At 61.8% G+C, this 27,903-nt stretch overlaps 1 protein-coding gene across 1 annotated transcript; it reads left to right on the top strand.

Moving 5' to 3' along the window:
- TPCN2 (two pore segment channel 2) lies at window positions 1–27,903 on the top strand. Its single transcript, XM_021685593.1, has 25 exons — window positions 1–188; window positions 4,005–4,069; window positions 4,776–4,852; window positions 5,227–5,404; window positions 7,002–7,118; window positions 10,814–10,920; window positions 11,495–11,567; window positions 12,780–12,882; window positions 13,877–13,942; window positions 14,611–14,675; window positions 15,130–15,230; window positions 15,850–15,931; window positions 16,154–16,240; window positions 17,048–17,167; window positions 17,317–17,376; window positions 19,477–19,605; window positions 20,385–20,434; window positions 21,781–21,880; window positions 23,583–23,654; window positions 24,933–25,006; window positions 25,500–25,581; window positions 25,671–25,753; window positions 26,185–26,266; window positions 26,615–26,709; window positions 27,267–27,903. The coding sequence occupies exons 1-25, from the start codon at window positions 77–79 to the stop codon at window positions 27,343–27,345; spliced, it is 2,259 nt and encodes a 752-aa protein (XP_021541268.1). The 5' UTR covers window positions 1–76; the 3' UTR covers window positions 27,346–27,903.

Here is a 27,903-nt window from a genome sequence, read left to right as displayed (position 1 = left end):
CGCCACGCCTGCGCGGTAGAGCTCGCGCTCGGCGTCCTGCGCTCCTGGTAGGGTCCCGGCGGCCCGCGGCGGCTGCATGGCGGACCTCCGGGCGGAGTCGGAGCCGCTTTTGAGTCGGGCCCGGGGCGGCAGCGGCCGAGACTGCCCGGCGGGCTCAGCCGCTTGCCGCGGCGTCCGCGGCGGCCCTGGTGAGCGGCGGCCAGGGAGGGGAGCGGGCCGCGGGGGTGGTGCGTGCGGTCCTGCCGGCTCCGCGCCGGTCGCTGTCGCCGCTGCGGGCGCGTCCCACGGGCAGGGGTCTGAGCGGGCGCGGGGAGCGAGGGGAGCCGCCCTCCGGAGGGCGGGGGGCTGCCCCCTGCGGAGTAGCGGGCGCCAGGGTCGGCCACGCTCTGCAGGGTCGCGCCCTGCCTCCGACCAGCCGCCCGAGAGGCGTCGCCTAGCCGGCCGCCCGCGCCCCCCAGTCCCATGCAGCCTCCTCGATGGACCTCGGGTGGACCCAGGGCTCGCGGATCGCCTTGGTGGCCCCTAGGAGGCAGCACTTCCGTTTTCCTCCCGGTTATGATGGGGGAAACTGAGGCACAGAGAGGGGCGTTCCCTTACCCAAGGTCACACAGCCGGGAAGTGGCTGGGGTGGGGTTCGAGCCCAGCTGGGAGCAGACTTAGGAGTCCTTTCAGTCTACTCTCTCAGTCTCGGTGCTGGAGTCTCCCCAGAGGCTGGTCCCCCTTCAGTTTGGGGTTGGGGCAGGCCTCCCCAGAGCAGGGCAGCTTCCTCCCTTTGCCCTCTGCAGCTCCCTCCTGCCCTTCCTGTTTACCAGCAGAGAAGTTGCTGATCCCGAGGAGGGCCGGAGGGTGGAGTCCATCTGTCTCTGGCAGACGGCAAGGGGGTTGGGTACTGGGTTAGGGATGGAAGGGCTTCAGCCTCATTTTACAGAGGAGAAAACCGAGGCCCACAGAGTCTCCGGGACCTGTCCAGGATCAGCCCTGGGATCTGGTGCGGCTGTGGCCAGTGTCATGCTGGGTGTTCCTTCCAGGAGCACTTTCGCTTTCTGGGCTTGCTTTCTTCCTCTGTCTGGGAGGTGCCCGTGGTGTGTGCCCATCCATGGACTATGGGGGTGGCGGGTTCCTGACAGGAGATGGGATAAATAGAGGCGGGGGCAGCCACCTGCCTGCGCATCTCAGAGGCTCTCCCCAGGAAAGTTCTCCATCTAGCCCATGCCAGACCCCACAGGTCCCTGGGCAAGGGACATGGGGCATGCAGACTTGGAGTCTGGAGGTGAGAGTGCCTTTCTGGTGCCGCCCCTTCTGGCTGTGTGACCTTGGCAGGTTGCCCGACCTTTCTGAGCTTTAATAAAAGGGAGGTAGTCAGAGGGGCTGACTTGAGGGGTGTTGTGAGGATTCGGAGAGAATGCTGGGAATGCCCTCGGCGCAGGACCCGGCCAGGTGGCAGAGCTGGTGCAGTTGGTGCTGAGGGCCGTTCTGGGCAGCGCACCGTGATTGTCACAGGTCCCGGTCCTGGCCAAGTGGACGGTGGGCACGTGAGACCTGCACTGTAAGGTAGGAGCCAGGGCCAGGCAGTGTGGATGGTGAGCAAGGGCTCCTTGTCCGGACGCCATGGCCTCCATGAGGGCTTCTGAGAATGTGAGGGGACACCCTGTGTTCTGAGTCTCCCTGGCTAGGCTACTTGGCCCCGGCGGCGGTGGGGACTGAGAGTGGCTGGTCTGCCCTCAAGCTCCTGTGGGGGCTCCCAGGTGGGGGCTCTGTGCACCGAGTTTGCGTGTCTTGCAGTCGGATCCTCCTACTGATGGGTGGGGGGACTGTGTTGCTGGGTGCCCCGCAGACCCTGCAGTCAGGTCCTTCTGACCCAGCCTCACCTCGTCGGCCACAGAGCAAGGGTAGCTGTGTCCTCTTGTTCCTGGTTAGGGAGTCATCCTCTTTCTGGTTATGGAAAAGTCAGAGGACGAGGGAGCACCATACTATGGAAGGGGCTTCTAGAATAAAAGCAGCAGATAGCTACAGCAACCCATTCAGTCTGCACATCTGTCCCGTCGTGTATGACCGGTGAGGGGTACTGAGGTACAGAGGTGAAGGGGCCTGCCCAGGGTCATCAGGGAGCTGGTCGGGGCCCCAGGCAGGTCATGCAGGGTGGAGCCTGGAACAGGAAGGAGAGGAGGCTGCTGTGGGACGCGGTGTTTGTGCCCCTGTTGTCCTCTGCTCTCTGCAGCAGACGTTCTACCCTGATGCTCCGACCTGGTGTGCCCGCTGATTGCCACCCGGGGTGGGGGACTACCACGTTGGGAGACAGTGCTTCTGTTAGGCCCAACAGCCTGGGTAAGGGCTTGGAGTCTTGGGAGAACTTGGCTCTGCCAAGTTCAGGATGAGCGGCGTGGAGGGCATAGGGAGGGGGAAGCAGCAGAACGGGTGGTGAGTGGGTGAGGTGGGCACCGTAGTGCCAGGTGGGGACAGTGTGGACTTTGTCCAGGAGCACTGGGGACTCGTGGGAAGCTGTGACATGCTCACAACCGAGGGTTTGTGACAAGGTGCCCCTGGCTGCTGGTGTCAGGGGCTGCAAAGCAGGTGGGGTGGCCTTTCTGAGGTTCGTGCCCCGAGGCCCAGGCCAGAGGTCTGATGTGTGCTGGGCAGTTCCCGGGGTGCCTGACACCCCTGGCCTGTGATGGCTTGCCTGGGCGTGAGCTGCGCACCCCGCATCTGGGCCTAGAACGAGCCCACAGGCTCTTCTTGTCTCAGAAGCTTGTATCCTTAGATCTCTCCAGGTGGCGATCTCATCTCTTATCCCGGGATTGGGTAACATGGGGCCCCTTGTGGGCCCTCAGACCACCCTGCTCCTCAGCCTCCCCTCAGGGCTGTTCACTCACTCCATAAAGAAGCTTTGAGGACACTGTGTGCTGAGCCCTGCACGGTCCTGGGCTCTGTGGGTACAGCAGGGAGTAGACCAGAGTGTTGTCTGATCACAGTTCCCAGGATGCCATCAGGGGAAGCAGGCAATCACCATCCTCACAGCCTCCCTGGGAGAACTTTTAGGGCTCCTCAGGGCGAGCATGGAGGTTGTACATGGGGGGAAGCTGAGGCCCAGATAGAGGTGGGCGCTTGCCCTGGGTGACACAGCAATGTGATGACAGAGCCAGGCTGGGGTCTTGCCTCCTACCTCTGTCCAGGGACCCCCATGTCCCTGATTGGCCCCCGGGGCCCTGCGGCAGGAGCCCTGAGGACAGGGGCTGCTGCTTCCCCGGGGGCGGTGGGCACAGTAGACAGCCGCCCACCGCCCGCCCACGCTGCCCCGGGCTTCCCTACCTCTTCTCTGGAGGCAGGCACGTAGCAGCGTTCTCTCCGTACGAGGTGAACTGCTGCTGGCATGAAAGGACCAGAGCTGAAAGTAGAATCTTCAGCAGAGACAGCTGCCCCCTCGTTTCTAAGCCCTGGGCTGGGGGGTGCTGGGGGCTGCGTGCCGGTCTGCTCCCCGCCCGGGGCCCGGGCTGCCTGGGCTGCACCCTCTCGCATGGACCTGGGGCCGTGGGGTTCCTCTGTTGCTGAGAGCCACGTCTCCTCATGCCCTTCTCCCTTCGGGTCAAGCAGTGGTCGGAACCCAAGGCTGCAGGGACTGACCTGGTGTGCAGCTTATGGCTCCTCCGTGGGCAGGGGGCGGGGGTGCTGGGATGAGGCTTCCAGCCGCCTGACGTGTCCTGAAGGCCCCGCGTAGTCGGGAGGCCCACCAGGGGCCCCGTCCGTCCTCCTGTGCCCTGACACCCCCGAGTGCTGGTGTGTGAAGGCAGCAGGAAGGGGCCGCAGCTGCCTGCTCATGGAGCGCGCTCCGGGCGCCGGGCCAGGCCTGGGGCACTGTCCTGGGCGGACTTGCTGCGGGGCGAAAGGCATCTCATTGCAGAGCCTTGGAGAAGAATGCCTCCAGGTTCTTTCCTTGATCTCAGTGGTCCTGTAGCCGGTGAGTGTCATGTGATCCGCCTTGTCCCCCGACGTGCTCTCTCTGCCTGCAGGCGCTCGGTCCACGCGGGATCTCTGCTTTGACCAGGCTGCTGTCTTCATCGAAGATGCGATCCAGGTGGGCAGCACCTACTCCCAGTGGCTGGGCCTGGGCTCCTCTTCACGTTTTGTGGGGGCTGGGTGATGGCTGCCCTGCTGGTCCTGGAGCCGGCGCCTCGGTGGCTGGCCCGTGTGGTCATCATAAAGTGATGATGGGGCCTGTGGGCACGGGTCGCCTGGAGTCTTCCCTAAAGCAGGTGGGCGCTGGGTGCTCTTCCCTTAAGTCCTAGAATCAGTGACTGATTTCGTTGAGTTACCACCTACCGAGGGCCTGTCGTGTGCCTGCCTGTCCCAGGTCCTCTGAGAGATGCCCAAAGATGGTCAGACCGTCCCCTGCTGGAAAACGACACCCAGGCTCAATTCGGGAAATAGGATATGGAAGGGAGCAACGTGCCATATGGGGGGCTAGGCTGGGGGGCGGCCTGGAGAGTGAGAGTGGTGGGGGCCTTGTATAGCAGAGGGGGGAGCCTCACAGGCAGGCAGCGGGCACAGCTGTATGTTTGGAAGTGGGTGTCCATGCAGGGCCGTGGAGGCTTTGGGTGCCCCGCAGGGTCACGAGAGAGCCCTTTGTCCATGTGTGCCATGGAAATGGACTCTGGTGCACGGCCCGTCTCCCTGCCTGGGGCCTGTCGTGGGGTCAGTGGGTGCCCGGCCTGTGGCTGGCCATGCCGTGCGGCTCCGAGGGGACCCCCGCTCACGCTCCCCTGTGTGGTGTTCACTTTCAGTACCGCTCCATTAACCACCGCATGGACGCCAGGTCGATGGGGCTTTACCGCTTGTATTACTCAAACGTGAGCCAATGGTGAGAAGGCCCAGGCGTGCAGCGGGAGGTCCCTGCGGCCTGGCTGGGTGGGGGGAGGCCGGCCTCAGGGTCCAGGCGGGTTTCCCCTCCCCAAGGTGGAGAAGGAGCTGCTTTCCCCTCCTTCCTGGAAAGGAGCCCAGCCCGAGGAAAGAGGGGCTCTTCCGGTGAAGAGGTTCAGCCGTGGCCATCGAGCTTTGACCTGAGTACCGCTATCTGACCACTCGAGAGTGGGCACAAAGCAGGAGGCGTGGGGTCCTTTTGAAACCATGGAGTCTGTCCTGCTGTCGTCCCAGGCATCCTGCCTGCAGATCTAGTTTTGGGCCCAGAGCCCTGCTGGTTCGTGCATTTTCATTAGTTTTTGTTCTTTTTTTCAGGATATTGAGCTTCACCATTTTCTTGATCCTGTTTTTGGCTTTTATCGAGACCCCTTCCTCGCTCACTAGCACTGCAGACGTCCGCTACCGCTCGGCCCCCTGGGATCCACCCTGTGGCCTGACCGAGAGCGTCGAGGTGCTCTGCCTGCTGGTCTTTGCGGCTGACGTCTCTGTGAAGGTCAGGTGGGCGCCGTCAGGTGCCCAAGCCCACGGGCCAGTGCCCTCCCAGCCTGTCTGCTGCTTTCCTGATTAATTTTTATTCTCCTGGAGCCAGCTGCCTTTTTCTCTGACTGTGCCCTCTGACCCTCCGAGCAGAGGCCTTGGTTGGTGAAGCGGAGGCTCTGTCAGCTCTCTGCCCTCTCCAGACCAAACTGAGCCTCGGTTCGGCCCTGCCAGGGGCATAGCCTTGTGGGATCTCTGTGGGTGGCCGAGGGTCTGGCGGTGCCCCTGTGAGGAGAGACCCCAGTAGAATAAGGCAGGACCAGTGGTCTCTCTCACGGCCCAGCCTCCCACCCCCAAGAGAAGAGGAACACGGGAGGAGGTGGGCGTGGGGCGGGAAGGGGCCTCTTGCCACATGCTGTGTGTCCGACTCTAGATTCTTTCTGACCCGAGTCCTTCCAGAAGCTGGAGGTGGGCCTTGCCTTGCTCATTTGAGCTTCTGGGCTGTGTCGGAGGTTCAGAGCCTTAATGGCTTCCCAGTGAGACGCTGAGGGGCCGAGAGGCCAGGTCTGGCTGCGGGTCACGCATGGTTCCTTTTGTCAGGAGCGATTCCAGCATTGGGCCCTCGGGACACGGCTGGCCACAGTGCAGCGGGCTGTCCCCAGAGTCAGGGGTGCCTTTGCCCGGCCCCCGCTGGGCTGTCCTGCTGACGCTGAGGGCCGTGGGCGAGGGCCCTGGGCAGCTTTGCATTGTTTCTTCTTCAGCCCAGGATACATTTAGGAGGTTTGGGGGTTTTTAAACTGGAACTGAAACTGATGAGAAGTTCTCATTAGTATTTTTTGAATGGTTGGTGCATTTGGGAAGTCTCACAAGTTAGAGTGAGTGTACATTTTTATCTGCACGCAATGACCTCTGGATTCCCCTGCTGTCTGTGGGGCTCGTGACGACTGGCCAGTTGGCCACAGAGGAAGACCTTGGACCTGGTTGATTTTTTTTTTTTTTTTTTTTAAGATTTTACTTATTTGAGAGAGAGCGCACACAAACGGGGAGGAGCAGAGGGAGAAGCAGACTCCCCGCCGAGCAGGGAGCCCGATGCGGGGCTCGATCCCAGGAAGCTGGGATCATGACCTGAGCCGAAGGCAGATGCTTAACTGACTGAGCCACCCAGGCGTCCCTCAGGCCTGGTTTATAGACGGTTCTGGGTGTGGGCCAGCCCTAACCAGAAGTGGAGCATGTGTGGTGTTAGAGCTTCAATTGGCAAAGCCTCTTTTCCAGAATGGCTTTTTCTAGAATGGTTCCTGGGCATAAGCTAAACTGGTGGTTGGGATGGGCAGGACGGCTCAGACCCTGTTACCGATGTGGAAGCGGGCCGGAGTGGTTAAGTGCTGAGCCCAAGATCACTGGCTGTCCGAGGTCACCAGCGGGCTGGGTGGGGAGCTCAGCCTCTTGCTCCCCAAGTCACAAGGAGACCACACCGCTCGCCGAAGCGCTCTCTGCTCTGGCTGCCCCAGCCTCAGCCAGGCGTGTTGACGGCCTCGGGCTGGCTATGAGGCTGGTGTCTGCTGCGGGGCTGCCCGCTCACCCGCTCGCTCCCTCACCCCCCGCCTCTCTTGCAGAGCTACCTGGTTGGGTGGGCCCAGTTCCGGATGAACCTCTGGCTGCTGGCCTACCTTGCAGTGCTGGTCGTGTCTCTCATGGACTGGATCGTGTCGCTGAGTCTGGTTTGCCAGGAGGTAGGTAGTACGGCGGCTTGGAGGTGGGAGCAGGAAGCTCTGGGTGGCCTGCCCCCTGCCCCCTGCCCACCCTCCTAGCATTTCAGTCAGCCGTTGGCCATGGGGCCTTGTCCCATTTTGCAGAAGGAGACAGTGAGGCCTGGGGAGGGCACAAGGACTCCTGATCCCTGCCTCGCCACTTTCCAGCTCAGCTCCTCGACCGGCTGGGTCCCCTGCCGCCCTAGGGCCTTGCCCTGGCCACATGGCCGAAGCTCTGGGTGGGCTGCAGTGGGAAAAAGCCCGTGTCAGCCCAGTGTCCCGTCCTGCCCCCCACCCAGACGCACTGCCCTGTGACTAGATAGGACAGAAGCAGGGAAAGAAAGTTGGTCCATCAGGGCCAGTCAGGGACACAAGCCCGTCGGGCACTTTAGCCAAGAGAATTCACATAGAAGCTTAAACAGGTGTTGAGTAACCGCCAAAGCAGAACGGGGGCAGGGTGGGGGCGGCGGGGCGGGAAGCTGCAGGAAGCTCGGGCAGGGGCCCCCAGAGCTGGCGCCCCGCCCTCCGGGCCCTGGAGGGGTGCAGATCCCCTGGGCCCCTCCAGAGACTGCTTGGTTCTGGCAGCGCTGAAGGAAGAGGAGGCTGGCAGCCCCTGGCATGGGTACCGCCCTGGGGCCAGCAAGGGGATGGCAGGGAGCAGTCGCGTCTCCCCCTCTGGCCTCCCAGCCCCTCCCCGGTGCCGTCCCTGGCAGGAGTAAGCAGGCTGCTGAAGGGGAGCCGGTGGGGAGGATGGACGGCACAGTGCCCGCCTTCCACTTCCTCTCAGGAAAGAGCTTCGTGAATGGGTACAAACCCGCGTCTGTGCAATAGGCAAGGAAAGCCGCGAGCAGCTCCTCAGACTTGCGTTGTTACTGGTTGCAGCCCTGACTGATCCTTATAAGTTCCTCCTGCTCAGGGTCCCTGTGCCCTTGGCCTCAGCCGGCTCCCCGGCTCCTCTGGCTTCTTCACCTTGAATGGGGACCCAGACCTTCATTCCCGGCCAGTCCGTGTCCTCGGTACTGCTGCCTTTTGTGATTCCCGGAGTTTTCTGTTAGTCTTTCATTCTGGATAAGCCTCAGGATCCCCGACCCGGACCTCCCTGCCCCTCTGCGCAGCCACACCCCAGTCTGTCCTTGGCAGTCGGAGCAGTGCGCGCCCACCAGCACCCCACCCTGCTTTTCATGAATCTTCCGGTGTGTCCCCGGTGGAACACCCACCCCGGGGTGGACGTTTCCAGAGCGGCAGGGCACTGAATTGTGGGCTGGGAAAAGGAGGAGTTGTCGTTCGGTTCTGTCCTGGTGCTCAGAGCCTCTGGTGCACGTGCTTGCCTGTCCAGTGAGGGCAGATCAGCGCCCTGCCTGGGGACGGGGCCCATTGCAGTCACCCCCCAGCTGCCAGGGGGCCACATTGGGGTGGGTGAGTGGAGCTGAGCTCTGCTTCTAGAGGGCAGCCCATCCATGGTGGCCTTGGGGGCCGAGGCTCGGACATTACTGGACATGATCTGTCTCGGCGTTCCTTCTGCCCGTCCACGTGCATGCTGCTTGGACCTTGTCCCCACTTGTCTGGCCTGTTCTCTCTGTGCCCTGATCGCCACGCGGGAAGTGTTAACCTTTCTCGGTACGGACAGGGTGGACCCTGGCCACCAAAGTGCTTTCCTTTCAGCACCCCCTCGGGTGGGAGCGGGGGGGGGTCCTGATGGAGGCCTAGCACCGCATGTGCTCCGCTTCTGGGTAGAACCGTCTCCAAACGAGGCCTGAGGTTCTGTGGCCAGCTGGCCAGTCATAAAGAACTCACACGGGCCCCGGGGGAGGGAGGGCGGGTGGGGCGGACCATGGGCCTCCCCCTGCTCCAGCCTAGTCTCTCTGTCTGTTTCTACCTTGTGGCCCAGAGGGTCCGATCATACATGGTCTACCGGTCACTGGGTAGGCCATGGTCACGACTCTGCTGTGGCTCTTTCTCCTGGGAGACAAGGTATCTGCAGCTTAGTTGGTGAGCTGTGATTCTGTGTGGGCCTCACCAGGGGCTGCTCATTGGTGTCGAGTCCTGTGGTGGTACCTCCCCATCCTTCATAAAGGCCGCACGTCCCTGTGTCCGTGACCCTGATGTGGGCCCAGCATGGGGAGGGCTCTGGCAGGAGGTATGAGCTGCACCCTGCTCCATGTCTGATTACAGGTGAGGGTCCAAGACCCTGGGGGCAGGTGACAGTAGGACCTTCAGCCGCTGCTTGGCCTAGAGGGGGGGCTGAGGAACTCGGGATATGGGCGCTGAGACAAGGTTCCATCCAAGGGCAGTGAGCGGGTTATGGGTGAGCTGGGGACGCTGGTCCCTCAGCCCACGGGGGCGGGTGGGCGGGTGGGCGGAGCCCTGGGTGTCCACTTATTGCTGTTTTCTTGGGCTTTCTGGTCCTGTGCTGGGAGCTGGGCCCCCTTCTGAGAATGTGTGTAGCCAGGGAGGTGGACTGGGGCCTTGGGATCCCGGATCCTGTGGACAGCCTGGAGGGTCCGCTGTGAGTCAGTGCTGGTGGGCTCTCGTTCTGTTGTGAGAGAGCCCTCTAGAACACGGAAGCCCCAGATACGTCGTGGCATCCCGTAGTGCCACGGCTGCCGTGCCAGAGGGGGTGGCATTTACGCCGGCATGGAGGGACGGGGACAGCCCGCCTGCTGAGCAGAGGGGTGGGCTGAGGGCTGCAGCCGGCAGGACGGTGGGTGGCAGCCCCTGGACGGGCCAGAGTGGGCCTCCAGGCAGTCCTTAGGCCTTGGGCAGGGAGGGGCCGTGGTCAGCTGGCCTTCTAAGACAAGGTGCCCACGGGGTGGGAGTCGAGTTGAGCGCTGGGATGGGCCATGGAGCATAAACATGACACTTACAACCATGCGGCCCAGGAGATGGGGTGATTGCAAGAGAGAAGGTAGCTCTGCTTTTGTATAAAAGATACGAACTACCAAAAAAAGAGAAAAGAACAAACCGTGTGGCTTGACAAGTTCCCCGAGGCGAGAGGCCACACAGGAGAGGAAGGGGCTCCGGGCGTCAGCACTCGGGGGTCAGGTACAGGGGAGATGGCCCAAGGCGCTGGGCAGACTCGGGCCTGGGGATCACTGAGGCTGGGGCTAGCACCCCAGACAGGAGCACTGGCTGGGTCAGGGGCAGGGACGTGGGGGCTGGGTGGAGGGGCACGAGGGAAGCCTTTGAGGCTAGGTGGTCCTGCAGACTGGGGGTGGGAGGGCCTCTCTGGTTCTGACAGGAAGGAAGAGGGGAAGGAGGAAACGGGGGCCTGTGTGTGCACCCGTGTGTGCGCATGTGTGCAGAGGGTGTGCACGTGTAGGGCGTGCACACGGAGGGTGAGTGTGAGTGTGTTTGCAGGCGGGCGCTGCAAGGTGCAGAGTGCGGCCCGCGGCTGTGTGTGCATGAGGGGTGGGGCTGCAGCTGGGAGGGGTGGGGGCAGGGGAGGAGCTTCGTAGGGAGGTGTGGAGCCCCTCATGGCGCTGTGGCTGCAGGGCTGATGGGAGAGGGTGGCCTGTTGGCAGGGGTGGGGGGAGGATGCGGAGCCGGAGTGGGGGAGAGTGGAGGCCGGGGCTGTGAGCGGGTGGCCGCGAGGGGTCAGAGCGGGGCTTGGGGGCTCTTCGGCACCTCTGGTCTTGGGCCTGGGTGGAATTGGAGAGTCCCTTCCTGCTGTCTTTCAGCCCCTGCGGATTCGGAGGCTTTTGCGCCCCTTCTTCTTGATGCAGAACTCGTCCTTGATGAAGAAGACGCTCAAGTGTATCAGGTCTTCGCTGCCGGAAATGGCCAGGTGGGCTCTCGGTGCCAGGGCTCCCTGCTGTGCCATCGGGGGGCACCGGGACTGCAGCCTGGGGCATGGCGGGCCCTGGCCTGGGGAAGCCAGCGAGTGGGTGTTCGGGGGCCTCCTGGCAGCCCCTTAGTGGCCTTGTACCCTCTGCTCGACAGTTGCAGAGCCCTGTGGATGCTCCCCTTCCGTCCCCGCTGTGGCTGTGACCACCTCCCCCACTCTCCGCCCAACCCCCCCACCACGCCCCAGTTCTCTGTCCCCTGGCCTCCCTCTGCCTCCAGTCCCCTTCCCCCAGTGGCTCTCATGGTTGACCCCTCACCGTCCAGCCAGATGGATGGATGTGGCCTTTCCCCTCTGAGAGTCCAGGGGTCCTTGGGGCCCCAGGAAATGCCCCTGGGGAACTGACTGTCCCTGCCAAGGAAAGAGGGCTCCCTAGGGCAGGACCAGTAGCTGAGCGCAGGTCAGACTCTGGGGCAGGGAGCTCCCTGAGTGCTCGGGCCGGCTGTCCCTAGACCCCTGTCCCATTTGGTGCGTGGGGCGTGTGTCCTGTGCTGAGCACCCACATCCCTCTCCCCAGTGTCCTGCTGCTGCTCGTGGTCCACCTGTGTGTCTTCACCATGTTCGGGATGCTCCTCTTCACAGGCAAGAAGGTACCGTGCTCTGCTCGGTCCCCAGCCTGAGCCCAGGGCTTTGATGGACAGGTCGGCCCAGTCCTCCAGGTAGTTGTCGGGCCTGCAGTGGTGGAGGACTGGCTAGGCTGCCTGCGCTAGCCTCATAACCAGGGTCAGTGGTGGCCCACCTAGAGCCCAGGTGTCTCTTCGAGTGGCCAGTCTTCGTGTGCCCGTCCCTGGGGCCTCCCGGGCTCAGGGCTAGTCAGCCTGGCAGCCCCTCCCACTCTCCTTCCCTCCCTCCTTTCTTCTCCCCTTCCTGCCCTGTCACTGACCCAGCTTTCTCTACACCCCTGTTAGATGGAGGCGCCCTCAGACTGGCCTATGGGGCCATCGGGTAAACCACACCACCGCCCGCCCCACAGTGCCTGCCTCCACGTCTTCTCTAGCTGGGGGCTTTTGCCCTCCCCCTGGGTCCCCTTCCCCCTCCTCCCTGCTTCTTGGCCCCCAGCGGCTTGTTGCTGTGTGGAGGTGTCGGCCACCTCTCACGCCGGTCCCTGTCCCCCCCCCGGCCCCCAAGCATCTGTGGTCCAGTGTGTCTTTCCTCATGTCCTGGCCGGGGTCACTGTCATCCTCAGGGCTGGAGCCGTCCTGCATCTCTGTCCTGGAAATGTGGCGGGGGGGGTCAGCCAAGGCTGATTCCCATTGAGTTTGCAGCAGTACTGGGGGGCTCAGGCTGTCCTGTCCAGGAGGGAGAACTGGAGACTGTCCCTTCTGATTCCGGAAGAGCCGGAGCTCCCGTGTCTGTAATTCTCTTTTGAGTGGGTGTCTGTGTGTGTGTAATTGTGTGCGCTGGGCGTGTGTCTGTACCTGGGTGTGCACTGTCTGTGTGTGTCTGTGAATGGCCGTGTGTATTTGTCTAAGTGGTTGTGTAATTAATGGCGTGTGCTTGTCTCTTTCTGGGTGTTTCTCAGCCAGGGCAGCTGAAGGCTTTTCCCCAGGGCTCTGAGCAGACCTGCCGCAGAGGCCGGCGTCCCTGTGGGTGTGCAGCCTCCCTGGACGCTGGCTCTTGGGCACAGAGGCCCTGAGTTAGGTCCCGTCTGGCTGGGAGTGCAGACTCTGCTGGGAAATGATGGGAGGTGCAGGCTAGGGGACGCTGACCCCACAGCGGATGGAGCTCTGGCAGCTTCAGGCCTTAGCTGGGGGGGCGGCAGAGGCCCGGCGGCCCCTCACAGCTGCCATGTTTGCTCTCAGCAGGGCGATGGGCAGGACCGGGAGAGGCTGATGTACTTTCACAACCTGCCGGAGGCTCTGACCTCCCTCCTGGTGCTGCTGACCACCGCTAACAACCCCGACGGTGTGTGAGGAGGGGGCACAGGGCCTGGGCATGGGTGTGGTTAACGCAGAGCCTCAGCAGCTGGCTCTGGGAGGCACGAGGCTCTGGGAGGCAGGAGTGTGTAAGGCTTTTTTATCTGGGTGGAGCATGAAAAGGAGGACGTTGGGTTCTCTCCCTCGCTCCTTCCTTGTTTTTCTTTCACTGTCCTTTCCCTTCTCTTTCCTGCCTCTTTGCTCTTTCTTCCATTTTCCTCCCACCTCACTCCTATGCTCGCTCCCTCCCTCCTTTTTCCTCTGTTCCCTTCGCCTGCTCTTTTCCTGTCTCCTGACTCCGAGAAGCTAAGAATGAGCAGGGTGACCAATGGCGTGGTTGGCAGGTTCCCTGGTGGCTTCCTCTTTGAGGCCCAGCCACTTTCCCTGTCACTACCCAGGCCCTGCTGTGCAGTGTGGCTCGGCCCTGAGGTGACAGGCCCTGGTCTTAGGTGGCTTAGGTGCTCACGTTTGGGGTTGCTGCTGGGGCCTCTCTGCGTGGGCCAGGGTGGTGGGCAGGATGGGGTTCTGCGGGCCTCTAGGGCCTGGCTGTGGCCTGGCCACCCTGGCTCGTGACTTTCATCTTGGGCTCAGGGATGATCCCCCATGATAGAGACCTTCCCGGGAGGGTAGCGCCCAGCTTCCACAGCCAGGGAGAGCTGTGCAGTGCGACCCTGAGCATTGTCCCCACATGTCCTGTGAGTCGTAGGGACTCCTGCATCTCTGTCCTGACGGAGAGCTGAGCTTTCAGCGTGTGGGGCGTTCACGGGAAGCAGGGTTCAGCTTAGTGTAAGGGAGGAGTCCCCCACTGCAAGTGTGTGGAGGCAGAGGTGTGAGGATTGGCGTTTGGACAGGAAGGCCTCCTAGGTCTCCCAACCAGAGCCCTTCTTCTGTTGAGAGGGCAAATGGGGTGGGGCCACGATGGGAATTAGATCAGAGCCTGAGGTTGTGAGCGTGTTTCAGTTTCTCCAATTTCTTTCTCTCAGTTATGACTCCTGCATATTCCAAGAACCGGGCCTATGCTATCTTTTTCATAGTCTTCACCCTGATAGGTGAGTTCCGACAGATCTGTAGGGGTCCCTTGGGACAAGATCCTGCCCCCGACGGCAAGATCACAAATGCTCAGATGTGAGTGTGCCCTCCCAACCCCGTGACTTCACCTCAGTGCGTCCTCCCCGACCCCGTGACTTCACCCCGGCGTGTCCTCCCCGACCCCGTGACTTCACCTTGGCGTGTCCTCCCCGACCCCGAGTCTTTACCTCCGTGTGTCTTCCCCGACCCCGTGACTTTATCTCAGCATGCCCTCCCTCCTGACTTTGCTTCAGTGTGCCCTCCTGACCCTGTGACCTCATGTGCTCTCTGATCTTGTGACTTCTCAGTGTGGCCCCACCTCGTGGTTTGCAGTCTCTGACCACCGAAGGCCTCCGTGCTCAGTGCCCATGGCTGGGCAGGCCTGGTGGCAGCATATTCATTAGATGAGGACGGGGGGGCCTGCGTGTTGACCGGCGTGCCCCAGGCACCTGGCAGGAACGACGGGCTCTCCCTGCTCTGAGGTCGTCCGGGCTCTTCTCACCAGCACCTGTGGGTTTGCTGTGCCCGTGTTGGCCCTCTGGGCCCCTGGGTGCCGCCCCCCGCCCTGGGCCCCCGATGCTGCTTTCTCCTTCCAGACTGCCCCCTGTCTGTGGTGGTCCCCACTGACTCTGGCTTTCTCCACTCAAAGGAAGCTTGTTTCTGATGAACCTGCTGACGGCCATCATCTACAATCAGTTCCGGGGCTACCTGATGGTGAGCCAGTCTGCCGTTTCTGCCCGTCTGTGAGGAGCAGCCCCTGGAGGCCAAGCGGGGCACGACTGGCCGGGTGGCCGCAGCAGTGGGGGGTGGCCGGGGCGGGGGTGCTGGTCTCCCGTGGTCTCTGCACTGCCCTCTGGCTCCCTCCTGCGCCACATCCTCCCTCCCCAGGCGGCGCTGTCGCCACAGCCCCCCGGGTTCGTGTCCTCTAGAGGGAGGCCATGAGGTCGCGGCTCCAGGGCAGGTGGCCCCGAGCCCACCGTGTGGGAGAACGGGGGACCCCAGATGTGCAGAGCAGAAACACACAGCGAGTTCCATGGGCCGTGCAGAGTGAGGGCTGCTCCCCAGCTGCGGGTGGGCAGACTGCCCCCCAGAGGCACTGGGCCCGAGGTGGGGGGATGCGCGGCCCGGAGAGACCCAACCCCAGCACTCAGAGCCGTTTTCCTCGCAGAAGTCTTTCCAGACCTCCCTGTTCCGGAGGCGGCTGGGAGCCCGGGCCGCCTATGAGGTCCTCTCCTCCACGATAGCAGAGGGAGAAGCCCACCCTCAAGAGTGAGTGCCAGGGCTCCCGGGACCCCCTTCTCCCTGAGGGGGGAGGGAACCCCTCAGATGCTCCATAGAGTGTTCCCTGAGCAGCGACTGCGCTCCGCCGAGCTCCCTGCGGGCTGGCGCCTGATTTTAGCGCTGCCTCGAATCACGAGGACGCCACATCCCTGGTGCTGCAGGGTTCCGTCGTGCTCTGAGGTGACTCCTTTGTCCTCATGACCCCTGCAGACCATGGGCTGGTGAGGGCCAAGTGGCTTTGGCCCTCTCCCCCGGCCTGCGCCCTTCCTGCGCCACTGAGCATGGGTGCGGGAACCAGGGGGGCCTGGTCTGGAGATGGTGTCTGTGGAAGGTGCCCACGGGGACGGCTCGTGAGCCACCCTGTCGTATCTCTGTCGTACTGTGCGCCACTTCTGAGTGCTGGCATGCTCCTCTTGAAGGCGGGACAGTAGTGTCTGGGGATTTTACGTGACGGGATGACTGCAGCGTCGCGGCTGGCTCCTGCACAGAGGCCCTCGTCATTGCCCAGAGCCACTCGCTGCATGCGGCACAGCTCCGGCCAGAGGTGTGGGCGCCCCGGCACGCTGAGCTAGTTGGGCTCACTGGGGTGTGGGTGTCTTTTCTCCAGAGTCGGGGTGAAGCCCCAGGACTTCCTGCAGGTGCTTCAGAAAGTCCAGCTGGACAGCTCCCACAAACAGGCCATCATGGAGGTATTAGGGTCCCCTCTTCCCCTTGCCCTCCCCAACCTGTGCTTCTGGGCTCCACCTGGAGGTCACCTCAGCACCAGCCCCTTTTCAGCAGGGGTGTCATTTCAGATCAGCCAGGGCTGGCCGAGGCCGGGTGGGGCTGGGGATGGTGCACCCTCCTGTCCTGGGCCCTTCCTCCCCTTGGCCCAGCTGACCCCAGCTGACCTGTGTTTCCCTCCTTTGCAGAAGGTGCGTTCCTACGGTGGCGACCTGTTATCAGCTGATGAGTTTCAGAAACTCTTCAATGAGTTTGACAAAAGGGTGATTAAAGAGGTAACTGGGGCCAGGCCACCTGGGGTGAGCTGGGAACGTTACAGTACCTGTCGGCATTGATCACCCGGGTGACTCTTAATGATCAGTGCCAGGACTCGCCTTCCTAGGGATTCCGGCCCCTAGGATGGTAAATGGGAACAGAGTTGGCTTGGCTCTTGGAAGCTGGGGCTGTTTTGTCAACCTTGTGAAATTCACAGACCACAGGGACTGGCCTGGGCCAAGTCTGACCCAGAGGAACTTTCCAAAGGGTTTTCCCTGTCTCCACGACAGATTCTTATCTATTTCCGACACACTCTTACCTACTTCTGTGTGTCCTTCCCCAGGAGGGCCCTGAGTTTGTCCAAAGCCTTTGTTTTTTGTCCTTGACACCGATTTGTAAAGCCACCAGATGGGCCTTGACATCCAGCTCAGCACTGTGTCAACAAAGAGCCCTGTTCTGTGTTAAGCTCTCAGTTATTAGTGCGTAACTCTCACATATTTTTTCACAGAACGCTCTTTGTTTTGTGGTAAACACTTTGCATATATTCAGATGGCCGCCTCATATTCCATCGCGGTTTACCTGAGTAGTCCGTGGCCATTTACGTTCTCTCTAGCTCTCTTTGGTGTTAAAAGATGACCGTGATGAACATCTTAGTGTGTGCGACTATTTCCATGTTTGGGATTATTTTGTTAGGCTGGACAGACTGGGATAATAGAAGAGGTAGGAAAAAGTTGAATCCCAGCATAAGGGGGTCCGGGCACTGGTGGGCTCCCAACACGGCCTCCTGCAGGCTCAGGTTTTTGAGCCTGTGTGTGTTCCCTCCCCAGCCCCCACCACGGCCCGAGTACCCATCTCCCTTCCTGCAGAGTGCCCAGTTCTTTTTCAGCCACCGCTACTTTGACTACCTGGGGAACCTCATCGCCCTTGGGAACCTCCTGTCCATTTCTGTGAGTGCGGACTTGCCCTCATGTGGACGTGGGAGGTGCCTCATTGCCCGCCCCCTGGCCCCCTCCCCTCCTCCCGGCTCCCCGACCATGGCCTTGGCACCCAGGCACTGGGCCGGGCTGGCGAGCCGCCTTCCGCTCTGGCTCTGCAGGTGTTCCTGGTGGTAGACGCAGACGTGCTGCCCGAGGACCGTGATGACTTCATCCTAGGGGTGAGCTCTGGGGCCGCGCGGGTGACCCAGGAGGCAACGGGAGCGAGAGGGCATAGCCTCCCCCTCCCTGGGGCCCTTCTGGTGCAGAGCTGCTCCTCGCATTGTGGGGTGCCCCCAGAGGACAGGGTGCCGGCCCGGGGGAGGCTGGTGTGGTGCAGGTGGGGCTGTTGGCATCTTCCGGGCTTGTGTGGCCCTGGGCTTGGAGCTTTCCCTTCCTGGCTGCTTCTCAGCTGGTTCTCAGCCCTTTCTGGAACTGTGAACTCCCTTCTTAACATTACAAGGTCTTGTTGAACTCCTTAGGAATTTTTTTTTTTTTTTTAAAGATTTTATTTATTTATTTGAGAGAAAGAGAGAGAGACAGAGAAACAGCATGAGAGGGGAGAGGGTCAGAGGGAGAAGCAGGCTCCCCGCTGAGCCGGGAGCCTGATGTGGGACTCGATCCCAGGACTCCGGGATCATGACCTGAGCCGAAGGCAGTTGCTTAACCAACTGAGCCACCCAGGCGCCCGAACTCCTTAGGAATTTAAAAACAATTTTTTCACCTTGGATTTTAAGCAAGTAGTAGCAATACTTCCACATTACTCAATGCTGGAACTCTAACAAAGCAGGTATTTTAAAGTTTATTTTTTATTTATTTATTTATTTATTTATTTATTTTTAAAGATTTTATTTATTTATTTGAGAGAGAGAGAGTGAGAGACAGAGAGCATGAGAGGGGGGAGGGTCAGAGGGAGAAGCAGACTCCCTACCGAGCAGGGAGCCAGATGCGGGACTCGATCCCGGGACTCCAGGATCATGACCTGAGCCGAAGGCAGTCGCTTAACCAACTGAGCCACCCAGGCGCCCTAAAGTTTATTTTAATGAAAGATCTTGTGAACAATATTAAAATGGATGAAAGTGAATAAATGTTCTCTAATTACATAGGAAAAAGCTTGACTTGTCTGATTTAAAACTGACACAGTATGTCGTGCATATTAAACGTAGAGTAGTTTTATTGTAGCATCAAAATGGAAAAAATGGTTTTCCTGACCTGATGCTTGAAATGCCTTTGTATTATTCTTCAAGAAAAGTCCTATTCTCAGTTTTCTTATTTCCGTTGTACTTTTTTCCCGGATGACACCAGAAAGCTTCAGTCTCCTCCTCGTGAGTAACGCACTGTAGATGCGGCTGGTTTTTATTCCTGATGAAGTCAAGTTGGATACAGTTGAGCTATATTTTATCTTTTTTAACAGTAGTTGTTAAGCATGAGGGTCGGCGTGATGGTCTGTGAGAGACTTCTGGTCACCTGAATGCCGCGTGGGGGTTTTGGGGTTCTTGCAGAGTCCCATCCTTTTCTGCCCCTTGGTAATTGCTCATGATGCAGGGTCTGAAATGTTCTTCCTGCCTTAAGGGCGACCTCTTCACGTGTGTGAATGAGGCAGCACTGACCAAGAATGTGGAATTTAGACTGGACACTGAGGTGGGGTGACTGCAGCGGTCATCTGACCCCACGTGCCCCTCCCGTGGCCCTGTGCACGCCGGGGGGAGGGTGCTGTGAGGCCCCCATTAAGGGGAGAGCCCCTCTGTATTTTACTGACTGGCTTCAAAAAAGACAGTGACCCAGTAGCCAGTTCTGAGACCTCCTCCGACACCCCCCAGGGGCTGGGAGGATGCTGCTGAGAGCCAGGCGTGCCCACCGGGGAGGCCACTGCCCACGTGCGTTGTTAGAGGTCGGCCCGATGTTCCCATGGAGAATGGACTGGAGGGGTCGGGACAGAGAACTGGGGGTGTGGGCTTGGGCGGCAGCCACGGGGAGGGAGAGCTGTGGCAGAACAGGGGCCAGTGACCCAGGCCCTGCAGGCCCAGAAGGGATGTGGGGTTGGGAGATGGAGGGCCAGGTGAGTGTGGGCTGGGGTGCCGCTGTGCCGGTTATTCCCGAAGCCAGTGTGGGGTACCCGGTCACCTGAGGGGAGGGTATGGAGCAGGAAGGTGGGGTGCTGGAGACGCCCCATGTGTGAGGGGAGGGGGCACGGGAAGAGCAGCCCCGAGAGCCCCGAGGGGCAGACGAGGGGAGGGCGGGTGATGTGGGGCTGGACGCTGGTACGTGTTTTCCTCTCTTAGATTCTCAACTGTGTCTTCATCCTGTACTACCTGCTGGAGCTGCTGCTGAAGGTGTTCGCCCTGGGCCTGCCGGGGTACCTGGCCTACTCCAGCAACGTGTTTGATGCGCTCCTCACCATCGTCCTGCTGGTAAAGTCTGAGACGCCCGGGCCACTGGTCTCTCCGGGTGGGCGGTGTGCTCTCTGCGTCTGGCTCTGCGCCATGTTCCATCTCAGGCTGTCCCTCGGGAGCAGAGGGCCCGGGAATTTGGGCTCCTGCCTCCAGTGACAAAGGGCTGGCTTTCCCCCGCATGAGCTGCTTGGTGGGCGGCCAGTGGGGGCCGATAGGAGGCTGGGTTTCCACTGCATCGGAGCGTCGTGGGGGCAGGCTGCCCCTCCTGCCCCTGAGGGGGCCCGGAAGGAGGCTGCAATCCTCGCCGGCTAACCAGCGCCGGCCACAGACCTCCGGACAGTGGGACCTTGCCGCGGGTGGGGGGAGGGCAGGGGGGTCTCGGGCACCCTTTCCCCAGAACCCGTGGGAGTGGAGGGTCACGCGTGGTGTGGGTCACGGCAGCCACAGTGATGCACCGTGTATTCGTGTTTGCTAGGAGCTGTGGGCCCCTTGGGACAGGAGCAAAGACAGTCTGAGAGAAGGGCCTTCGGTCTGTCCTTGACCCGGGCCTCCGCCAGCCTTGCAGGTGTCCCCGCCCCCCATACGTGCGGGCCGCTGGTTCCCAAGACCTCAGCGTCTTTCTCAGCCGCAGGAAGCCCCACGTTTGGAACCAACCCCTAGGGACAAGGACGGAGCTCTGACTTCTCCCCCAAACCCCCTTTTGAGGGGGAGCGTGTTACACACGAGCTTTAGAATTCATTTGAAAGCCGCCTAGATTAGCGTTGCTGTAGCGATCTTCTCTTCTTTTGTAATTAAAGGTTTTGGAGATCTCAACTCTGGCTGTGTACCGATTCCCACACCCAGGCTGGTATGTGACTGCAGAGAGCCGAGGGAGGCTACAGCAGCCAGCGCCCCACTAGGCCCCAGGGGTGGGTGGCCCGCCTGCTCGGGCTGCTTGGCTCCAGGGCGAAGCGCCCGAGTGTTAGGAGAGCAGGCGGCTCGGAGCATGGCCGGCTGAGGACCATGGGAGCAGACCCCTCTCCTCGCTCTTGGGGACCATGTCCTAACTTGCCGTCAGAACGATAGTGTTCCCACAGTTGCAACAAGCCTCTAGAGGGCAGCGGGCTCAGCACCGGACCAGGATGGGGCACGCGGCCGCCGGTGTCCTGGGGAGTGGAGACGCCCTGCTCAGGGCTGGGGTGCCCCTTGAGCACTGGAATAGGGCTGGAAGCCGTGTGACGTTGGCTTGTCACCTCCCACTCCGGGCGTCGATTTACCACCCTGTAAAATGGCAGGGGCCGGGGCTGCTGTTGGAACTCCCCCACCCCCGCTTCTGGCCGTAGAGCAGTATAGATATCTGGGCAGGGGGTCCCAGAGCGCCTCGAAGTGTGGCTCGTGGTGGCTGTCAGGTCGCATTGCCCAGAACACAGCTGCCAGCCAGTGCGCGTGCTGGACCTGGGCATCTTGGCCGCCCTGGTGTCTGGAGTCTCTGTGGACTGCTTCTGTCCTAATGGTGCAGCCGGAAGGTGCTGGAGGCGGGAAGTGGGGCCGAAAGACTTGCTTTGGGGTCAGCTGCCCCAGAGCCAGCCAGGAAGGTGTGGGGCAGACAGGTCGGGCTGGTGCTGTCCTTGGTGGTGTGTCGGGGCCTGGCGGCTGCAGGCCCAGCTTCCCTTGTTTCTAAAGTACACTGAAGACCCACCGCGCACTTCTGTCTGAGAATCACAGGGGAGCATTGTGCATGAGAGTGAGTTTCAACTGAAGTAGAAACGAGAGCAGAGTAAGCCCCCGAGGGACACCAAGAGGGGCCGGGATACAGGATGGGATCACAGGACAGGGGATGGGGTCAGGAGCCAGGGTCAGGTGATAGGCATAGGAGCTGAGACCAGAGACAGGGGTGAAATAGGATCGTGGTTAGGGGTCAGGGGACGGGGGACTGGCTCGGGGACCAGGTCTCTTCTACTGCTGGGACCTGAGCTGGGTGTTCAGCGTCTGGAACCTGAGTGGTGTCCCGTGTAAGATGAGGGGTATGATAGCCAGTGCTGTCCTGGGCTGGCAGGTGTGGCCGTCCATGCTCTGTCCTGTACCCGTGACGGCGCCCCCTCCCCGCCCTCCCCCCACTTGCTCTCTGCATCTGGTCTGAACATGCCATCTCCTTATCTTCTTGTTGCCAGCATCTCGAGGCTCTGCCAACCCGTCTCCCGTGTGTCTCTCCAGGAAGCCAGAGATGCTGGGCCTGCTGTCGCTGTGGGACATGGCCCGACTGGTGAACATGCTCATCGTGTTCCGGTTCCTGCGCATCATCCCCAGCGTGAAGGTGCGTGGGCGTCTGACCCCCGGCTGTCCTCCCTCCATCCCGCTCCCACTGCCTCATTGCTCTAGAGAGTGGCCGAACCTGGGCAGGGAGGAACTGGGACCAGGACTGTCCCTCTGGCCACCTCGGTCCCCTTGGGCTGTGTCCCCAGCCCTGCACTGCAGCTGGGTGATGCTGGAGGGCAGTTGGGAGCTTGAGAGCAGCCCAGCCCTGCTTTTACGGACGAGGAGAGGGAGGGCCAGTGCAGGTGGACAGGGGTGGGCCACCTTGGCCAGCTGCAGGGGTAGCTCTGTGCTCTTTGGGACCATTGGCGTTTGTGAGGGGCAGGGGCCCGAGCCCTTGGAACCAGCATGTTCCCAGGTCTCCTGAGGTTTCCAAAAGGCCATTGGTGTAGGCCCTTGGTGGCTTCTAGTAATGAGGGGCAAAGGCACGATTGACCAAGGCACTCACCCCAGGCCCCCCAGTACAGGAATGGGGCATATGGCTGGCTGGGGCACCAGTCCGCAGGACTCCCAGGCCTGGTGGCTTGTGACCATCTACAGGCCTCATTTTCTCTTCATGTACCCACAGGGAGTGACACCAGCCTTAGGGGAGGGGAGCCGGGGGAGCAGGGCATTTAGGCCCAGCGCTCACCCAGCACAGAGGTAGAGTTCGCTTTTCCTGTCCGTTTTCCTAAGAACTCTTCAGGAGGGAGGCAACCAAGGACATCAGAGCCCTCTCTGCGTGGCCAGGTCCTTCCCCTGTGCTCGTCTGTGCTTTCTACCAAGCTGCGCCCCTGTGCCGTCCGGCGGATTCCCTGTTAGCTAGCGGACTTGCCCATCGGGAGGTGGCCTGCGGGCCCGGGGGCCAGGCATGTGATCACACGTAACCACACAGAAACACGCACGCCTAATCACGTTCCCACGATCGTATGCACGTGTAACCACACGTACGTGATCACACACCGGGGGCACACAGTCACACAGACTCAAGTCACACGCATACACCGAACACACATGCGCGAACCACATGCACAGCCTCACACGTGTACACACGACACGTAACTACACGTGGACTACCCCCCACACGTGCTGTATGCACACGCGTGCACGTAACTACCCACACGCAGTGACGCGTGCGAACACAAGCATGCCTTACGCTTGCACATGGTGGTGCACACGCGTGCACGGTGGTTTCTGTCTGTTAGCGCCCAGGGTTCCGAGCTGACGTCTCAGGTGGGGTAAACGGGCTAATCGGAGAGCTCTTCTCTGGGGCTCAGGTTCACACGTCGGGGAGCAGCCCTCTAGCTGGGGTGCCTGGGTGGGCATCTGAGCCCCTTTCTCAGACCTGATCACTAGGGCTGAGTTGGGTGCCTCAGGTCTGCGCTGCTTCGGAGCCTCCAGACCCGAGGGGAGCTAACCCAGCCTTACTGGGCGCTGGGCAGTGAGATCGGAGCTCCTGCCCCCGGTGCTTCACTGACGGGACTTGGAATCGGCCACGTCTGCGTCTGGGTGGGTGGAGGCGCCTGCGTGTGTGGTGTACGTGAGTGTACATGGTGTGCGTCTACGTGTGTGTGTGAGTGCATGTGGCGTGCGCATATGGGTGTGCGCGTTGGTAGTTCACCGTCCTGTCGAGCCTTTCCAGGTCTGGGTCGGGGCAGTGGGCAGGGTGGTATGACCTCAGTGGGACCAGGAAGAATAGGGCCCTGCTTTCTTTCTGTCCTCAGCTAATGGCCGTGGTGGCCAGTACCATCCTGGACCTGATCAGAAACATGCGGGCTTTCGGCGGGATCCTGGTGGTGAGTCTGGCCGGTGGGCTCTGGCCGTCGGGGGGGCGGGCACGCAAGTGGAGCTGGCTGTGGGTTCTGGGGAGTCTGAGCCCGAGGCTGGCTGGCTGCTCTGGAGGAAGGAGGGTCCTGTGTTAGGGGCGGCTGTCGGGCTATGTAGGCCCCGGAGGCCAGCGCGCCCCTTGCCATTCCCGGGCGCGGACCCCGGGGCTGGTCTGCGGGAAGCGCTGCCCGACCACCCTCCCTTTCTGTGCCAGAGGTCCGTCGGTCACTTTTTATTCCTTCACATATTTTGGATCGCAGGCCATGCTGATACACTGATCTTATTTTATTTATTTAAAGATTATTTATTTATTTATTTGAGATAGTAAGAGCGACAGCATGAGCTGGGAGACAGAGGGAGGGGGAGAAGCAGGCTCCCCACTGAGCAGGGAGCCCGATGCGGGGCTTGATCCCAGGACCCCGAGATCATGACCTGAGCCAAAGGCGGACACTTAACCAACTGAGCCACCCAGGCATCCTGAGACACTGATTTTAAAAAGGGATCTCGGAAACCCACGTAGACCCCAGATGGAGTTTTGGTCAGCCCTCCTTGTGCAGAGGGATCCTCAGGAACTCCCAGCCGTGTGGGCCGAGAGAGAATCGTGGCATCCCCCAGCCCCAGCCCCAGCCTTGCCGTTGAGGTGCTGTTGGCTCTGCCCCGTCGCCCAGCCCGGGGGGACCCTGGTGCTGCTCTAGGCGTGAAGCCCTGCAGAGGAAACGGAGGCCCAGAAGGGACTGGGTTAGCCCGGGGCCTGTGCCCCTTCCTTTTCCCCCTGGCATGTTGGGGAGAGGGAGGGACAGGTGGAGGGCCACGTAGCCTCTTCTGTCTGTGGCATGAGACTGCTGGGTGGTGCTCCTTGCACGTCACCTCCTGGAGAAGCCGGGTCAGTTCCTACCTGCCCCTCCCCTGGGACCCCCTTCCCCTGGGACCGCCAGTAGGGGTCCTTCTCACCTCTCCTCATGCCACCCCTGTCCTGGAGAAGGGGCCAGTAGCCTCGCTTCCTTGGCCCCCGGGTCTTTCCCCTTGGCTCCCAGCTTCTCTCTGGCTCCCCTGGTGGTGGTGGCTCCCCTCCTTCCCTCCGGGGCAGGTTGGCCGCCAGGACGCGGTACTCGGGAGGAGAAGCCCCAGTGTTCCCTGCGGGAGGCCAGCAGTGCCCGTGGCTGGGGGCAGCGTCGAGGCCTGGCAATGTGCCGCTCTGTGGGTCCGTCTGCCCGTGGCGCTGAGCAGGCCCGGCCCCGCCTCCCCAGGTGGTCTACTATATCTTCGCCATCATGGGCATCAACCTGTTCCGCGGTGTCATCGTGGCTCCTGGAAACGGCAGGTGAGGTGGGGCCTGAACGTGCCAAAGGGAGTGCCTCGGGGGGTGCGGAGGAGTGTGAGGCTGGGTGGTGGTGGGGGGCGGGCTCCCCGGGGCGGGGGGCTCCTAGTCCCTCTTTGTCTCCCCTCTCTCCCCGCCCTGCCAGATGCCCTCACCTAGAGTCTGTACCGAGAGTGTTTCTGAAGCCTCCTCAGCGCCGCGGCCCCCACCCCCGCACCCCGTTTGGGGCCTTCAGGCCTGGCCACAACGCTGTGGTGGGTGCCCAGAGCCAGACCTGGGTCCCGCAGTCTGGAAGCTCCGTTGCCCGTGTGTGTCTGGAGCTCTTGGCTCCTGGCTGCTCTCAAAGCACCTCCGGAGATCGGGGGCCCTTCTTTCTTCCTCTGACTTCTCGGGGCCCAGAGGGGTCCAGCGGTGCAGGGGCCTGAGGCAGTGCTGGGGCGTCCCGGTGTCCACGCCCCGGTCCCCACTCCTGACCCAGCTCGCCATGTCCCCTCAGCCTGGCCCCTGACAACAGCTCGGCAACCTGCGGAAGCTTCGAGCAGCTGGAATACTGGGCCAACAACTTCGATGACTTTGCGGTGAGCCCCGCACCCCCTGCTCCTCGGGGCCCTCGCCCGCCCGTCGCACTCCCCCGGCCCTGCTGGACCCTGTGTCTGCCGCCCCGCAGGCCGCCCTCATCACTCTGTGGAACGTGATGGTGGTGAACAACTGGCAGGTGTTCCTGGATGCCTATGGGCGCTACTCGGGCCCGTGAGTGACCCCGGCTGGCTGGTCCCCCCTGCCCCCCTCACGGTGCAGTGTGAGGCCAGACGGCCATGCGAGCGCGTGTCCTGCGCCCTTGCCGTGACTCTGGGTTTACCCCTTCTGGGGATTGCTGGGAGTGTGGCTTCCGGAGGATTCCCCGGTGCTGGGAGCCCTGGAGGCGGGCTGAGGGAAGGAGAGCCTGGAGCTTGGAGAGCGGACGGTCCCGGGTTCGAATCCCACTGCACCTCTCACTGCCGTGCTACCTTGGCCACTCACTGACCGCTTCTGAACGCCTTGGTCGGGTCGCCTCGAAAACGGGGGTGGGGGTCACAGAGTTGCCGGGTGGACTCGCGGAACACTCCTGCTGCGTGCGTCGTCGTGGTGTCCCATCTCGCACCGCTCACGGCGGGCCACGGCTGGCCTTCCTGCCTCCACAGGTGGTCGAAGATCTACTTCGTGTTGTGGTGGCTGGTGTCGTCTGTCATCTGGGTCAACCTGTTTCTGGCTCTGATTCTGGAGGTATCCGAGACCCCTGCCCGGGCTGCCTCAGTGGTTTCTAACTTGCGGAGGACCTGGACCGGCCGTGCTGGGTTCCAGCTTAGCGCTGCTGGCCCTGGCTGCTGGGAGCCTCTTAGAATGCCCTTGACATTTGACCTGTGGGGGTTCTCAGCCCCTGGGCGGGGCTGGGGGAGGCCCCTCAGGCATCTGGCTCCTGCGGGAGCCGGCGGCCTTGCAGGGCCCTGGATCCCAGCGTCCGGGAGGGGCTCAGCTCCCTGCTGTGGGTTGCCTTGCCGACACCGGAGGGAAGAAGGCTGGTTCATGTGGGGCTCACACCCACTGACCACGCTTTCTCCTCCCGCTTGCCAGAATTTTCTTCACAAGTGGGACCGCTGCAGTCACCTGCAGTCCCTTGCTGGGGACCCGGACACCACCTGTCAGGGGAGGGTGGAGCTCTTGTTTAGGTATGTGGACGAGGAAGGGGCTTCTGCTCTGGGGGGAGGAGGAAGGGTGGGTGAGGCGGGGAGGGGTGGGTGGGCGTCCTCTGTGACAGCGACACTCCCTCCCACCAGCTCTGAGCCGGGATCAGGGTCTGGGCTTCCTGCTCCCGGGCTGTGAACGCTGTCCTGCCGCCCGATGGGCATGTTTAAGACCGTGTTCTCAGGTTCCGTTAGTCTCCCGGGGATTCTGTTGGTGGAGGGAGGCAGCGGCCCCCGCTTCGCCGCGGTGACTTTGGAAGCCCTTGCTCTGCTGGTGCAGGACAGTGGTGGTGGCCCAGAGAGCAGCAGCCGCCCCTTCCCTCCGTGCGCTGTGTGGTCCCAGTCCCTCTCTGCCCCGCCCCACCGGCCAGTGTGGAGGGGCGCCCCTCCCCCCCTGGGCTTTTAAGAACGCCGTGCACACATCCCAGAGATGGACCTGAGTCCCCGCGCTCACTTGTGCACGTGTCTGGTGATTCCTAAGTGGGGAGCAAGGCTGCACGCGCTCCCGGAGCTCCCTGCACGTCTTCTCCCTGATTCCACAGGGACGTCCTGGAGGAGCCGGCGGAGGAGGAGCTGATGGAGAAGCTGAGCCATCACCCGCACCTGCCTCTGTGCAGGTGACGCCCAGGTGACGCCCAGGTGCCCCGTCCCATGTGGCCTCGGCACCCACGACCGTTGTGGGAGGAGGCGGCTGCAGCCCGGAAGGAGTGACGTCCCCCTGGACGGATGGACAGACGGACAGACGGACCTACTGCAGCCGCCTGAGGCTGGAGCAGAGAGTGGGGGCCCTGGGTCGCCGCTGAGCCGAACCACTGACTACCACCAGCTTTTCTTTGCCGGGGGGGGGGGGGCCCTGTGCTCTCCGTGGCATCTGGGCCACACCACTCTCTCTCTGAGCTGCTTCGGGGAGGCCTCTGCACTGGAAGAGCGTGGCTCCACGGGGACCTGCAAGACCGCCGGAGAAGCAGGAAGCCGCGGCCTGCCTTTCGGGCCCTGTGATTTCCATGGTGCCTTCACTGCTGGCGGCCTTCAGGGGCCAGAGGCCCACCCGGGGCCTGCACAGGCCAAGCGGCAGCTTTCCAGGGCATTAAGTGTGGGATCCTGGTGATTTTACCTGAGGAGGATTTTAACTGTTCTATTATTTTATGGCTTGTGTGCGTGTGATTGCGTGTATTTCTT

Source organism: Neomonachus schauinslandi, chromosome 11, assembly GCF_002201575.2.
Source record: "Neomonachus schauinslandi chromosome 11, ASM220157v2, whole genome shotgun sequence".
Lineage (NCBI taxonomy): Eukaryota > Metazoa > Chordata > Mammalia > Carnivora > Phocidae > Neomonachus > Neomonachus schauinslandi.
This window is presented reverse-complemented; position numbering and strand designations above follow the sequence as displayed.

Coding starts and splice junctions, on each gene's coding strand:
- TPCN2 (XM_021685593.1), top strand. CDS start 77: ATGGCGGACCTCCGGGCGGAGTCGGAGCCGCTTTTGAGTCGGGCCCGG. Junction 12,883..13,876: donor CACCGCTAACAACCCCGACG/GTGTGTGAGGAG, acceptor TCTTTCTCTCAG/TTATGACTCCTGCATATTCC. Junction 16,241..17,047: donor ACAAAAGGGTGATTAAAGAG/GTAACTGGGGCC, acceptor TTCCCTCCCCAG/CCCCCACCACGGCCCGAGTA.